Below are 16,426 nucleotides of genomic sequence, written 5' to 3'. Positions count from 1 at the left end.
TTATCCATATATGTAGGTATAGTATGTGCATGTACATTTGTTTAAAAGAAGGTTTTGCCTGTTGAGGAACATCAGAACCCACAGGAGGGATGCTGTCCATGGTACTGATCTATCAGGAAAACCTTCTGTGTGCACAGCATTATGTTGTTCAGCACCTTTGTGTTAGAGCCAGTTTCTACAAACTTAATAAAATGCATGCAATGTGGCATTGCTATCTACTCTCCCAATACAATTCAGTTCTTCTCCCCCCCAATACAAATTTAAGCAAATTAACTTCCCCCAACAGCCTGTAAAGAACATTCTTTTGTAGAGTTTTCTTACCTTAGATGTTGGGGTTTCCCATATGGCCAGTCCAAAATAGTCTTCTTCCAAAAGGTTAAGGTGATCACATACTTTCTTAAGAAGATCTTGTCCTTTGGCATGTTTCTGGACAAAAATACAAATAGTTTTGCATCTTTTCTATACAGAATTACAGATCATTAATAGTAAAAGCTTATTTTTAGCTTTGGATCCTAGGTGGGGAAAAACAAAAACAGATGAAAAATGGCCAGAAGGAAAGCTGCAGAGATGTGAAAATGACTAAATATTTCTGATGTTTTTTTGTGAATAGACACATATGCGTATCCCTTTATAAAAGAAAACACAAAACAGTCAAGTATTTCCTTCATAAAAGCAGTTCATCATTTACTTAACTCTTTTCTTGGGAGATCTCAGAAATGCTATTTGGATTTTTTAATATGATAAAAAATAATAACTTAAAATCATAAAATTCTAGGGTTGGAAGGGATCTTGGAGGTTTTCCAGGACAGCTACCTGCCCAGGGCAGGAATCCTCAGACTATCTGAAACAAATGGCTGTCCAACATTCGTTTGAAAATCTCCAGTGAACACATCCAGGAAGCAGGCTGTTCCACTGCATATCAGCTCTCTGAGTCAGGAAATTCCTCCTTATTTTGAGTTAGGATCTTTCTCTGTAAAGCTTCCACCCACTGATTCTTGTTCTATCTATCTATACCCTCTTCCCTGGGATAGCTCTTTTAAGTACTGGAAACTTGCTATTACAGTTCCCCTTAGCCTTCTCTTCTTTAAGCTAGACATATCCAATTATTTTAATAGTTCTTCTTAGGGTATAGCCTCTTTCTCTGTACTCTTTCCAGTTCCTCAGCATCCTTCTTGCATTGTGGAAACAGTATTTCTGATGCAGTCTGACCATGCCAAGATCATGGGAAGTGATAGTTCCATTCTGCAATGCACTGGTGCAGTCTGATCAGTGAAGTGGAACGATCACCTCCCATGATCTTGACATTATAACTCTGTTGATGGAACCCAAGACTGCACTGGCTCTTTTGGCTTAATTTATGGTCTACCAGGACATCCAAATCCTGCTCACAAATACTACTGTTCTGCCAAGTACCACCAATTTTGTACCTGTGCATCTGGTTTTCCTTACGTAAGCTCAGTACCTTACATTTTTTATCACTGTACAATATTTTCTTGGATAGGGCCCAAGGTTCAGTTCCTTCTGAACCTTGAGCCTCTCTTCTGAAATGTTATCAATTCTCCTAGCTTTGCATACCTTTCTTCATGTAGACAAAGATCATTAAGGGCCACATGTTGGATACAGATGTTCAACTGTGAACCCATCTCATATTGGGAACCATCCATCCTACATTGTTCCATTTTATCATGGACGTGGCTATGGTCAACTTTATCAAATGCCTTACTGAAGACAAGGCAGGCTACATCTACGGGTAGTCCTCGTTGAACAACCACTTGTTCAGTAACCAAAGTTATGATGGCGCTGAGTAAGGGGGACTTATGATGGGTCCTTGTAGTTGCGGCCAGGCCATCACAGTATCCCTGCAGCCACAGGATTGTGATTCAGGTGCTTGGCAACTGGCTCGCCACTTATGATGGTCGCAGCATCCTATGGCCACCTGATCACCATTTGCGATCTTCACTGCCACCTTCCAATAAGCAAAGTCAATGGAGAAGCTGGCAGGAGGTTGCAAATGGAGATCACATGACTGCGAGATGCTGCAACCATGCTGGATTCACCTAACAATGGCAACTGGAACTGCCATAACTGCTGTTGTAAGTTGGCGCAGGCACGTGACATTGCACTTTACGACCACATCATTTAGCAATGGAGTTCCCGGTCTCAATTACCATCATTAAGCAAGGATCTATTAACTTAGCCAAAAAAAAAAAAAGTAGTAAGATTTGTCTGGCACAGCCTATTTTTAACAAAGCCATGAAATTTCAGGTAATCACCATCCACTTGATGGTGAAAAATTAGTTAAAGGAACAGAACAGACAGATGAATTATGGCCCATTTAATTCATCTGTATTTCTCTAGAACTTCATAAACACGACTTTGGCTGATGGCCAAACCATAGGTTTCTGCTAGAGTCTAAAATTTATAAATCAATATAGGAGCACTGCTTGAGGCATTGATGAGTGAGCGGTTTTCTTCTTCAAGCATCAGCAAGCCTGCCCCCTCAACAGATGTCAGGCTGAAAGGATATAAAAAGCTGCTTGATATCATCAGCCTGTTGTCTGCCCTGCTAGCAGCAGTTCTTCAGTGGTTTCAACCTAGGACCTTTAATCAAAGATGATACATATGAAATGTAGAATCTAAGGCAGTGAAATCATAGGTTTACTACTAAGCCTCCCATATGAAAAAGAATCTCCGAACTTTCCATTTTTGTTCAATTTCCATTCTATACACCTAGAATTAAAAACTATACTTTAAAGGTAAACACAGGCAAAGTAATCACTGTGTATAAGAATATTAATACTATCAGTAATATTTTTATTACAATATAATAATATAACATTCATACACTGACCAAATCATGTAAATTCAATTAAAGCACCTATTTTCCATCCCTCCTGACCTTCTGGAAGTCCCCGAAGACCTGGCTCTGCCACCGTGCTTGGGGTGGGGAGGCGGGTAGTCATTCCTGGGGATGGCTGGCACCTTAGAGTGCTCCCCTCATATTTACGACCTTTTGTAGACATCTGGATTTTTATTTTTGTATTGTATTATATTTTATGTTTTATTTATGATTACTGTTTTTAATTCTTAATTGATTGATTAACTTACTATAAACCGCTCAGAGTCCCTCTTTGGGAGATGGGCAGTAGCAAAATTTCAGAAACAAACAAACAAACAAGCGTTTTACTCAATCAGCCACAGAAATACAACCTGGCAATATATGTGCATTCAGATTTAACCAGTGACTCAAAAGTATCAGGAAATTTTTAAAAAATTGATGCCAAAGATCAAATAGATATTTTCAAAGTGTTTCAGAAAAAGACTAAAGAAACTCCCTATATTGTTTATTACACTTTAGAATTACTTATCAATGAATAACAAGATAGAAATTTTATACACAATAAATATGAGATAATCTAGTAAAAAGTTAATAGTGAAGTTACTTGGTAGCTTGATTTCTTAACTTATCTCAGTAAATCTTATTTTCCTTTAATGTGATTATTAGTTTGTTCTCCTTTATTCACTGACCTAATTTACTTACATAACTTATATGAAGAGCTAGAACTGAATCTTTCATTATTTATTTATTTTTATTTTGTTTATTTTCTATCCCACCTTTATTATTTTTATAAATAACTCAAGGTGGCGAACATACCTAATACTCCTTCCTCCTCCTATTTTCCCCACAACCACCACCCTGGGAGGTGAGCGGCCTGTGTGTGACTGGCCCAAGGTCACCCAGCCGGCTTTCATGCCTAAGGTGGGACTAGAACTCACATTCTCCTGGTTTCTAGCCCGTTGCCTTAACCACTGAAAACAAATAACAAAATTGCATTTTCCAAACAAGAAAGAAAGGAAGAAAGGAAGCATGATAAAAAAGTAAAATGAAACAGAACAAAAATTAAAATTAAAAAAACAAAACAAAACAAAAATGGATTAACTAGATTAAATAGCAAATTAGCTATTGATTAATCTTACCTATATCATGAGGAAAATCTCTCCTAATAGCATGAAAGGCAGGGAATTAAACCTCATGAACAGAAGCATTTTGGTGTGATACATTCAGAATGTTCTTTATCAATTTATTGGAGTAAAAGGTCTTCTATCCAGACTACCACAATAATGGGGTGGGGTGGGTTATGCTCCAGTCACTATGAAGATCAATTGTGTTTCAATTTTAAATTAGCCCTAACTAAATTCAATATTGAACTAAGCAGTCATGTTGTCTAATGCCTTTTTCCCAAGATTAAAAACTATCCAAGAGTGTCAAAGGGTTCAAAAAGCATTCTATGAAAATCAGTTTAGCCCAGAATCTGAGATCTGCAGGCCCCTACTGATTCTAAATGGAACAAAGAGTTGTGTACATTCCAAGCCACAACAGACTTAAAATGCTGAAGGGCTTCAATAGGTCTGAGATCTTTACAGAGGCATATCTGTAATCAGTGACGCTATCAAAGTGACGCTAATCACTTTAATTACTCAATACCTCTACTGCCCACAAAACACAGGATTATGCTGGCAGTTCTATGGGCTGGTTCACAGCCAGCTTTCAATGGTTCCCTCCAAACCATGAAGACATGAAAGTTATTCCTAATATTTAAAGACCTTAGTTTGTTTGATACTGCTGTTGACTTAGACTAATGGATGTCAAGCCCCTTCATATTGTCCCATCTAAGACTATTCTGAAGTCAGCTGGGCTGGAAACCTTAATAAAGTATTACCACCATTAAGGTTTTCCAGGCATTTCTATAGCATTTACACTAGCACTATTTTCATTTTGAAAAAACTGTATATATTTGTATTTTTTCCATGGTTAATACTAAAGTGGAAAATAAATGTTTTAACAAAAGATCAAACAGAAATGTGCAATGGAGAGCAAAAGAGGGGTAATATAATATGTTGTAACTAGTACACCCTACAAAATTTAGTAAAATAAACATCTTCCTACTGTGTGACATAAGAAGATCCAAGAACATCAGTACTTAATTCCCAATCTACTGTGCAACAGTCAAATAAATGGGACATGACAGTGTAATGCATGCAACTTCTGTTATCCCTACCCATAACTTTAAATGTGCAACTACTATGTTTTTTAGCAAGGCTCAAAGCCATTCCTGACAGCATAAATCAAACATGAAAACCCATTGATCGCTATAAAAAATTAACCAGATTCCTGGGGCCAATCAAAAAGTAGCGGCTCCTCCTAATAAGTAGTAGTATATAAACATACTTACATCCACAGAACACTCAAAAATTGTATCATCCAGTAAAGTAATCTTGCAGTGCATGCTATTTCGAAGTCTTCTTACTGTTTTTTGGGCACTCTTTAATTCTTTTTCCACCTTCCCCTTGATGTTTTCTTTTTTTTCACCTGTATTGGAGCACTCCACCTGCTCTCTTTCTTCCTTAATTCCAAGATCTCTGTTCTCTGGATCTTGATCCTGATCTTCTCTCCTATCCTCTTGAGCAGGCTGAAATCATTAAAAATATTCTAATATAAATAAAACATTTCCCTGTGTCTATATTTGTATTTAATATATATTTATTACTTTAAATATTTGACAAGAAAATCTTTTTTAAACTAGGAAAATGGTTAGCTGAAATCCACAACCTGCACTGGGGGAGGAAGGATAAATTTTTTTAAAGTAAAAGGATATATATATATGTTGGGAACTGCTACTTAAATATCATTATAGCATTTCTGATATAATTTAAAATGCAACAAATACCTTGTTCCCTAAATTATACACTAACGGTGGGAAACATCTCACAGCTTGAACCTAGTTAAACAAACTCCTTCAAAACAAAGTTGCTAAACTTGCTTTATTTTACATATGTCCATGCTGCCTACTGCCAAATGGCTCTAAGTGGTGAACACAAACATACACAGTAAAAGCCATAAAGCAGCAGCCTAAAAAGTATCTAAAATTCCTATGTAAAAGAAGCGGCTTGCCTCAGCTTCAGTGGCCGTTTGTTTTCAATTATAGCTCCATCACTGGAAAAGCAGGCGTTTTGTAGATGTTAGATGCACCCAAGATAAAGCCAGCATTTAAGACAGGATGGGAATAACTGCAGGTATCCTTGGCCTAAGCTATGTGAGGCTCTGTATACCCTGAATTGGGACTGGAAGGCACTATAGCTGTTTCAACATTAGGGTGATGGAGCATTTATATTTTCTTGGGAATAAAATCCATTAAAGTCCCCGTTAAAAAGGATATTCTGTTTTAATTAATTAAAGTCACATGCACAAAATTAGGAGGAATCTCCCTGGATATCTAGGCAGCTGGAAAACTAGTTTGCAATTTACCTGAGTTTCTGCACTGCTGAGTGAGTGAAGATCTAAAGATGGATCAGTCCTAAGTTCAGGTTCAGGAGCTGCTATTGGGGCTTTCAGCAGAATCTCTTCATTGAGATCAGCTTCTATATCAGTCTCTTTCTGGCCTTCTTCACCAAGTTCTTTTGTTCCTGCCTCGTTGCCTTCTTCCTCTGATACCTGAGATTTGGGCCTCTTGAGGAATGATGAAAATAGGCGTGACAGGCCACGGTTTTCAGAACTGCATTCTTTGTTCTTACTCTGGTCCTCTCGGGTGGGTGTATCACCATTGGATGCTTTCAGTTTCTTCTTTGATTGATTATCCCCCTCAGGTGCTTTCTCCACAAAAGATTCCTGTGTACCTGTTTCAGCAGCTACCTCCTCTTCTTTTGGGGGCTGCTGTTTAGGAGTCTCAGACTCTACCACTAAACTCTTTTCAGTTGTCATGTTTCTAATGGCAGAAAAATGTAAGAAATTGAACTGAAGACATACAATAACTGTTACATAAACAGCTACCTCATTTTTCTTAATCTATAAAAAAAATGCTATCATTTATAATTCGTAACATTTCTTTCCAGTGCATCATTTCACAAATCTCAAGTACAATGTATTCATTTGTTTTTTATGTCTTTTGAACAAAAAAAGTCCCCAGTGAAAGAAACAATTTTAAAAAGTGTAAAACAATGTTCATATATACAAGGTAAAATTATATTATAATGAACCTAGCCTGATCAAGAAAGTGCTATTGAACAATAATAAATTTGTGGGAAGAGGTTCACCATGGTATATTTTTTAATGTACTGGACATGAATTCTTTATGATTACAAAATACAGTTTATCAGATACAAAAGGAAATAAAATCCAATGCAAAATTCTAAACACTTAAGACTTAAGCAAGATTGCTAAAACTAATATTGACAACTTTGTTCACTTTGCTGCATACTAAAAAAAAGTTTTCTGAATGCTTATTAACTATGACTTTATATAACAAAATGAGTAACAGTCTACTTAAAGATGGTTCACTTGCCACTAATATTCTCTCCCCTGCCTAGGGGAATGGTGGACTTGAATGTACTCAGAGTACAATGAAGAGCCATAAAAGGCTAATCAAAGGCATGTAAATTGTGTGTTTTATAAGACAAGACCCAGTATTTCTTGCCATAGACAGGGTTCAGGTTTTTGGCAGTAATGTTACTCAACAAGTACTCAGTGAAGGGAGCCAGTTACGCATGCTTCTGACCATCTGATTTCTGCCATCACTTTCCTCTTCATGCTGACTTTGGTAAGGGAGAAAAATCCAAGATAATTATTTATCTGAAAAAAATACCTATCAATATACTTAAAGAGAGATAATGCAGCTTTCTTTCCTCTTCTTTCGTATTAGACTCAAGTACATTAGGCAAATGAGGAGAAATTATAGTAACTGATGTTATTTAAAAAAATCACACTCAAGCTTCAAGTCCAGGTAAATATATGATATCTATTACAACACAACAGAATACAGAAAGGGAAAGGAGAGTAGCCACTTGCAAATAAACAAATGCTAAAAAGTTTGTCAAATCTGGGAAATACTATTAGAGATCATCAGAACAGGCAATCAGTGATTTAAGAATTATATTCTGTAATTTACTGTATTTGCTCAGGGAGAAAATAGGGGTGACCACTATTTCTCACTCATCAGGTGAGAATGGCAGGTAAACAACAAAATATCCTTTCCACAATAGCTTGTTCTGAGAAATCTTCCCTCAAAACAAGGCATATCAACCTGGCTGGTACTCCAGATAGATATCCTGGCTGCCTCTTTGGCAACCAGAGGAAGATATTAAAGCAGAGTGAGACATCAAGTCAGGCATTCCAGAGATAATAGCATGGCTCTCCACAATGGTCATTCAACTTTCATATCTTAGTCTGAAGGCTTCTAAAAATCTCCTAAAAAGATTCAGCATTACCATTGGCCTCTGCAACTGTTGAGGTGGAATTATAGGGAAGGCCCTAATTCGCTTGAGACAGAAGCTTTACTATGCCTAAGAGGTCTAGACCTGTCTAGAAAATAGTTTGTTGGCTTAAAGCTAAGGCAGAAGGCAGAAATTACTTCCACAAAACAGGTGAGCAAATGTCTGAACACAGGGATCCAAGTTCAACATTTCTATCCACTACTCTAAGTCTCATCTTACAGAAGAGCTTCAAACAATAAAAGCTAAACAAAATGTACAAAAGCTAAACAAACCATTTTCTTCCATTACAAAATAATCTATGCCTTTAAGCAATGTAATTTTATCCAGTCATACTGAGCTACTGAAATCTAATGAGCTTTACAATACTGCCTGTTTGAAACTACACATATTTCAGGGGAGAGAAGAAAACAGATTATCTTTCAAGGCTTCTAAAGAAAGGATTTTCTGCTGGAAAGCAGCAAGTATAGTAATCACCTACATAAAATATTTCAAGTTTCACAAGTATTAGCTCAATAATCACCACAAAAATCTTGTAATGTAGTCCAATTTTCCTACTGAGCTGAAACTATTAAAGGATTATTTGTATTATCTCATTATAATTTTCAAAAATATTTCAAATAAAATGTCATCTACAACTTGATTCTTCAGACCAGTAAAATTGTAACCTTATCCAACTGCATTAGTTGCCAATGTTAATTTTCCTATGTTATTAATTGAAACAATCCATCTGTGAATGCCATAAAAAGCAGTTTGAAAGTAATATAGAACCTTAATAGTACAGAATGAATGCTGCTTATTTATACTTTAGAAATTACACAATAGTATAGGAGCTGAAAAACATTTCTGGAATACTATCCTGCATAACACAACCATAGCTATAATACTGACCCCTTCCCATTCACCTTGTGTTTAATATAGATATGTTTATATTCTGCAAAAAGAATGGGGAGAAACTGAGTTATACTTTGGGCTATATGCCAAAACAACTTGGGAAAATATCAACCAAAACAGAACGTTTTACAAATCCCTCTACCACCCAAGGCTTTGAAGTGGAGAACCAGATATATGCTTACGTGCAGCTACAGCCGTAATTGTTTTTTCAACAAAGTAAACAAGATATTCCCCAGGGAGGGGGGCTATTTCCCATTTTAAATATGGACACAAGACAACAATGTTTGTTTGCAGGGTTGTTTATAGTGGTGTGGTGTACTAATGAGATATGCATCTTTCAAACAAACCCCACCTATGGTTCCAGTTAAATGAATGAATGTCTCCATGTTCTCCAGAGAATTAAATCACATTTCTTTTCAAATAAATGTAAGGGAAAATCCTGAAAGATGCAGAGATGGGCATGCACAACTATTTTACTATGTCCTCTGCTTATCATATTCTTTTCTAAAAAATTTAAACCTCCTAAACCAGCAAATTTGGAAAACACAAGAATGGCCATCAGATTGGAAAACATCTATTTCTGTTTTATTGACTATTCTAAAGTCTTTGACTGTGTGGACCATAACAAATTGTGGCAAGTTCTTAGCCGTATGGGGATACCAAGTCATCTTGTTTGCCTCCTGAGGAAGCTGTATAACGACCAAGTAGCAACGGTAAGACCAGACCATGGAGCAACGGACTGGTTTAAGATTGGGAAAGGAGTACGGCAGGGCTGTATACTCTCACCCTACCTATTCAACTTGAACGCAGAACACATCATGCAACATGCTGGGCTGGAATCCAAGGCTGGAGTTAAAATCGCTGGAGGAAACATTAACAATTTCAGATATGCAGATGATACCACTTTGATGGCTGAAAGCGAAGAGGAACTAAGGAGCCTTATGATGAAGGTGAAAGAAGAAAGTGCAAAAGCTGGCTTGCAGCTAAACCTCAAAAAAACCAAGATTATGGCAACCAGCTTGATTGATAACTGGCAAATAGAGGGAGAAAATGTAGAAGCAGTGAAAGACTTTGTATTCCTAGGTGCAAAGATTACTGCAGATGCTGACTGCAGTCAGGAAATCAGAAGACGCTTAATTCTTGGGAGAAGAGCAATGACCAATCTCAATAAAATAGCTAAGAGCAGAGACATCACACTGACAACAAAGGCCCGCATAGTTAAAGCAATGGTGTTCCCTGTAGTAACATATGGCTGCGAGAGCTGGACGACAAGGAAGGCTGAGAGAAGGAAGATCGATGCTTTTGAACTGTGGTGTTGGAGGAAAATTCTGAGAGTGCCTTGGACTGCAAGAAGATCAAACCAGTCCATCCTCCAGGAAATAAAGCCAGACTGCTCACTTGAGGGAATGATATTAAAGGCAAAACTGAAATACTATGGCCACATAATGAGAAGACAGGACACCCTGGAGAAGATGCTGATGCTAGGGAGAGTGGAAGGCAAAAGGAAGAGGGGCCGACCAAGGGCAAGATGGATGGATGATATTCTAGAGGTGACGGACTCGTCCCTGGGGGAGCTGGGGGTGTTGACCGACAGGAAGCTCTGGCGTGGGCTGGTCCATGAAGTCACGAAGAGTCAGAAGCAACTGAATGAATAAACAACAAAACCAGATCATAGGAATCTCAATCTCTCTCTTTATTCTTTTCTACTTTGGAATTCAAATAAGATAAAATACTTTCTTTTCAGGTTTCTTTTCATGTCCATGCCACACTGTTAACCAACATGCTGTGCTTTGGTAGTGTAAACCTTGGTTTAGTGGGGGTTAACCTTAGTGTGTTTTCTTTCTTCCTACCACTCTCCTGGATTCTCCACTTCAGGACTTTCTCTAATGCATACCCAGCTAATGAAGAGTGCCCTGATTTTAAAAAAATGGCTCCCACCACCTGCTCTATTACACTTCCTTCATTTTGTATTACAAAAACTCAACTATGAAATATTGAATATCCCTGATTCCATTTAGGAGAACGTATAACATAGATATTGCTGAGTACTGCAATAAATTACTGCAGAAGGCAACAGGGGAATATATTAAAATAGGGGCAGTTTTAGGCAAGCTTTGGATAAACCCATTTCTCTGATGCACAAACTAGTTTTCTTTTACAACTTTAAACCAGGACAACTGCTGACAATCTGCACTTTTCAAGACAACCAATATAATCCCATTTATGTTTACTTAAAATTAACTTTAATTAATACTTCCTGATGTGTGCATGTTAAATTGTGCTATCTATTCCTTATCTAAAACTGGTTAGATAATTGCAAAACTTGTTGTGTTTTGTAATTTTCTGATTCCTCCAGTTGCTCTACTTTCTACACAGAACCAACAAAATTACTGGGTAGCATGTGCCACTGCAATGTCTGTTTCTAACTGATAAACCAGATTTGCTGAAAAATTTGGCTTATTGTTTTGCAGAAATGTGTCCACTGAATCCAATAATCCTTGTTGTCAGAATATATTTTTTTAAAAAAACCTTACTGCTTAAGGCTTACTAGATATGGCTAATTACAACTCCCAGCAATACCCAACAGCTGGCTGAGGTTGTCAAGAACTGTGGTGCAGCAACATTTAGAGGACCACATATCCCTATCTCTGCCTTAAATCTAGGGGGAGACTGAGACTGACCAGTATACATATACCCAAATACCTACTTTAGGATCCTTTAACACCAACGTGGAACTCAGGAATGTGCCTTCTGCTGAACCATTAATCCATCTTGCTTGACACCATCTGTTCTGATTGGTTGTGAATCTTTAAGAGTCTTTTAGACATGAACCAACTGTCTCATCACCTACTTTCCTTTTACTCTGGTGACTGCTGAGCTCTATTCCTCACTTGATTTGATCTTATTTAAATCATTTAAATTACATTTTAATTAAAAAATTGGGAAGCTAGCATTTGTAAAGGGAAGTGCCAGCTCAACCACAATCTGTATTTTCTACAGTGTATCTGGGACTCATATATTACAGAGATATTCTTAGGAAATAAATGTAATGGGGAATGCAACTCAATGTATTGTCTGAAAGTGTGTCAATTTATTACAAAGGTAGGATGCTATAGTAAATTGTATTTTGAAAAGATAAAGTTGATGGCAGAGAACAACCTCTCCAGAGCACAATTTGGTAAATGGCTATTTTGTGACTTGCTACACCTACCATGGCAGGCAATTTGTAAAAATGCCATTGGAACACTCTAAAAGTTCCAAATATGCTCACTAGTCCAAAATAATATTTTAAAACATTAGAGACCATGGCTTTTATAAAGTATGAAGTTTTAGAACTCAAAGGACTCCAGAACCAACTAACAGACACTAAACAGGAAAGCACATCCTTTCATCCACGCTGAACCCTCAGATGTATTTAACTTGCTAAGAGGACACTCCAATTAGTAGTTTAAAGAATCCTGAATGGAAGAAATTGTTGACAGAATTCCATAAGTAAACATTCCAATTTAATCCATTTCATAAACAAAGCCCAATTTGTTTGCTCTTCATCATTTCTACAGTATTTTTTCGTCTGTCTGCCTAAAGGGGGCCTTTTCCAAGTTGCCTCTAAAAAGACTACTGTACTTGAATGGCTGCAAAATATTTAACACATGATCCGATTCTAGATACTGCACACACAGAGTTCACAAGGAGAGCAAGCAGACTTTTTATATTCTCTGCATTTCCTGAACCAAGTGTTTAATATGAGATATACACAGCAGTTGCACTTACCTATAAGGAATAAAGAAAATCAGCAATAATGAACAAATTATTTTTCAGGAAAGTTTTATCTGTTACACTATTATTGATCTAGCCTTTGCAGAACTCCAAAACAGTTTCAAAGCAGTACAGGATTTCCTAGAACATAGTTTTGAAAGCATAACCCTATAATATCTAGGCAGTTAACCTACAAACATAAAACACAGACAAATGAATCAAAGCACATAAGACTGTCAACAGCAAGTCTACTTGCTGTTTTGTATTATATAAGAAGAGCTGTAGTTTGGCAGAGATATATTGCAGTCTATGAAACAGAGACCTCAACCCCTGACCTGTGTAAGCTTTTAAGACCACTGAAGAGACTAAGGGATTCAGCAATGATAAAATTGCTGTATCAGTGGTTTAAGCCATTCAATGACCATTCCCATTTCATAACAAAGCATTATTGTAGTTAATTAAATAATTCTCTAAGAACTTTCTATAATTCAGGTTTTTAAAATAGTCTACCATTTCTTATGATGATAGCTCATGGGTTAAACAAAGGACCAGTATTCACTAGCCTTTTCTAATATAAATATTTACATCAGTACAATTATCAATAACATTTGCATGATAAAAGAAATATCTGGGCTATGTTTAAAGTGTGCTTTAATGCTTCTTTCGTATAAAAGAATTTAACCTCTTATGGATGATGCTGTAAGCCAGTCAGAGTTGTTTGACTGCAGCAGGAAACAAATTTAATAAATAAGCAAACAAACTTTATAGCTGATAACTTTTTTCTTCAGCAAGCTCTGAAGAACACAGAAAAGATGCCTGATGATACTACAGTAGTTGAAAATAAACTGAGGAGAAAGGCAGAAACTACGTGCAGGAACAGTCTTAAGAAAGGGTACACTGTTTCAGTGCTTGGATCATCTTCAATAGGTAGGGACAATACAGGATTTAAACTTAAGGCATATTAATAGCTGCAGTTGGTTTCTGCAATGCCAGTTGGCCTACTGGGCACTGGATCTTCAATATGTGGCAAAACCAGACTTATTTGGTCAATGAATAATTACTTTTAAGTTTATTCTGAGGATAAATATACCTGAAAATCTCACTACCAGCACCCAGAAATGACAAACATAGAAATCTTATGCTGAACCTATCTCCTCTCTTATCTGTACTCTTCCTGATAACATAGTACCTTATTTTTAAGGGGGAACTGAATAATATTCTGCTTTCATTTTCTCAGAGGGCCAGCTGATTATGAATAATTACAAGGTTATTGTTAAATGAAATTTTATGAAAATAATGCAGAATATACAGTTTTAAGAGGTATACAAACAAAACCTCCTCTGTGCTTATTTATAGAATAATTGTTCCATTTGTCACAAATGCTCCCAATGTTTCTCTTTCCTTTTCTTCCCTTCTTTTTATTGTGTCAAATAGTCAACTGCATTTCTCATCTCCAAGTTCCCTTAGCATTCTGCCTACCTCCCTCATGGGAGTAGCCAGTTAACCCTTTATTTCCATTTCACCAGAGTAACAAAGTATAATTTCCGCATAAATTACCAGCTTATTTCCTCTAACACTATAGCTCTCACAACTGTTTGCTTAGAAAGCTGGTCTAACATTACTGCTTCTTCTAGATAGGTAACCCCATCAGCTCTCCAAAGACTTGACAAGAAATACATACAGAGAAGGAAGCATGGATATGCTAGGAATAATGCATGAGGCAGCATCAGGTGAAACATATAACAAGTTAACTCTTAGAGAAGTTGCATTGAGCTACTGAAGTATATAAGTACAGTATATGCTTGAAACATTCCAGTACCTCTGACCATTTGTACTGATAGACATTCACCAAGAAAACTGGTACCTGAGACTGAAAATTAATGCTACTGGAAATCCATACTTTCTTCAAACCACTAAGGGGTGTACCAAAAAGTTAAAATAAATCCACAGCTACAGTCTAGCGTATAAAAACATAGGACCATGAAAAACCAATACAACACATATGAAAAGATGTTTCAAAGGTGTAACTTGACACCATTTCTAAAAGTAGCTGGTAGTATGTTACTAAGAGTGGCAAATACTTTAAAGATTACAGCAAATTCAATCAAATCTGGTAAATAATTGGCAACCAGTACTGAAGTGCAAATATTGGAGTGACTAATCACTGCATTGTGCTCCAGTTAAAAATCCAGTTTGTGCCAATTGAAGTTTTCAGATGTTCTCCAATTACCTAAGTAAAGCACACCGCAATAGTCTAGCTATGTTATCAGGCATGGATAACTGCTACTAGATTGTATTTCAGAGTAGTAAACAAATTCATTATCTGCTAACATTAAATGCTATCAAGTGCCAAGTCTATGATTCCTGATCTCTTTGGCAAAGAATCTTTAATAGATCCCATAGTCCTGGAAGAGATGGGATTTTTCACTTTGCCTCTCAGTTTGGAACTTCCTAGTACTTTAGTAAGGAAAAATAACATTTTTATACTCTCTCTCAATTATGGACTTTTCTACTGGTTTCTTCAACAAAGTATTAAAGTACCCATAACAAATGAGTTCTCTTGAAGGGTAAGTTACTGATATCAAGCAATGTATCTTTGCTTGTCCCTCACCTCTTTAAGATTATTACAGTTCTCTTAATTTGATAATACTTTTGAAATTCAAGGCCTTACAAGATTGTTTATAAATGGCTAGGCCCAGTCAATGTTGGATACTCTACTACAATACAGCTGTAGTTTTGAAACTACAGTTGGAATTCTCTTATTAACCAAGGATTATATCATTAAACAAAATGCTGACAGCTGCCACAACGGGTAACAATACCAGTGAACTTAAGATTAACTAGGTTTTTTTTTTAACCCACTGAATGTTTTGGGGGGAAAAAATCATTCCTGAAACGCAATACTGAAATACTTCAAGTTAAGCTTAAATTATTTAAAAACAAATCACCTTTAAATCCAACTTATAGTGAAATGTGTTCAAGGCATACAGTGAAGTGAAAGCCACAGATCATACAATGCTATTAACATTTGCCTGTAATAAATATCACACAATGCCAGCTAAGTAACTATTTCCAGTGGGACTGTTAAGTTATATCTGTACAGACAACACAAAGCACCTGCAGTACCTTAACTATTCATTATTATATGAACATAACCAATCATGGGCCAAAACTCATTTGCAACAGATGACGTGTATACAAGCTTGAATCCTAGTGACTTCACAGAACATTCCATGTACTTTGGCAACTACTAGTGGTTTGTCACTGACTCTCTGGGATGTTTAAACTTCCCAGGTTATCCTATTTCCCCATCTAAGTACTAACCAGATCCAACCTTGCCTAGCTTTCTGATATCAGCCAAGTGTTGGCAATGCATGCAGTACTTCATCGAACTGAATTTAAGACAACCATAGCTAAATGAAAACTTGCTAGAGGTTGTTTTTTTAAAAAGTGATCTGGACACTTTAATTTTTAGTTTAGTATGTATTTAAAATGATTAGTTTCTATTACA

The 16,426-nt window shown here is 36.6% G+C and overlaps 1 protein-coding gene across 26 annotated transcripts in view; it reads right to left on the bottom strand.

The window, feature by feature from the left end:
- EPB41 (erythrocyte membrane protein band 4.1) overlaps positions 1-16,426 on the bottom strand; it is a 122,761-nt gene that overhangs the window by 64,766 nt on the left and 41,569 nt on the right. For 25 of the 26 annotated variants that reach the window (XM_063311968.1, XM_063311969.1, XM_063311971.1 and 22 more), the window contains exons 2-4: positions 6,308-6,764; positions 5,235-5,471; positions 322-426 (exon numbers count right to left, since the gene is read on the bottom strand). In XM_063311968.1, the coding sequence (XP_063168038.1) occupies positions 322-426; positions 5,235-5,471; positions 6,308-6,760 (795 nt within the window). In that variant the 5' untranslated portion in view covers positions 6,761-6,764. The remainder of the gene's footprint in view (positions 1-321; positions 427-5,234; positions 5,472-6,307; positions 6,765-16,426) is intronic. The other variant, XM_063311980.1, reaches the window with a different exon arrangement.

This window comes from Candoia aspera, chromosome 10, assembly GCF_035149785.1.
Source record: "Candoia aspera isolate rCanAsp1 chromosome 10, rCanAsp1.hap2, whole genome shotgun sequence".
NCBI classification, from domain to species: domain Eukaryota; kingdom Metazoa; phylum Chordata; class Lepidosauria; order Squamata; family Boidae; genus Candoia; species Candoia aspera.
Note: the sequence above shows the minus strand (reverse complement) of the source record. Positions and strands in the feature narration are given on the sequence as shown.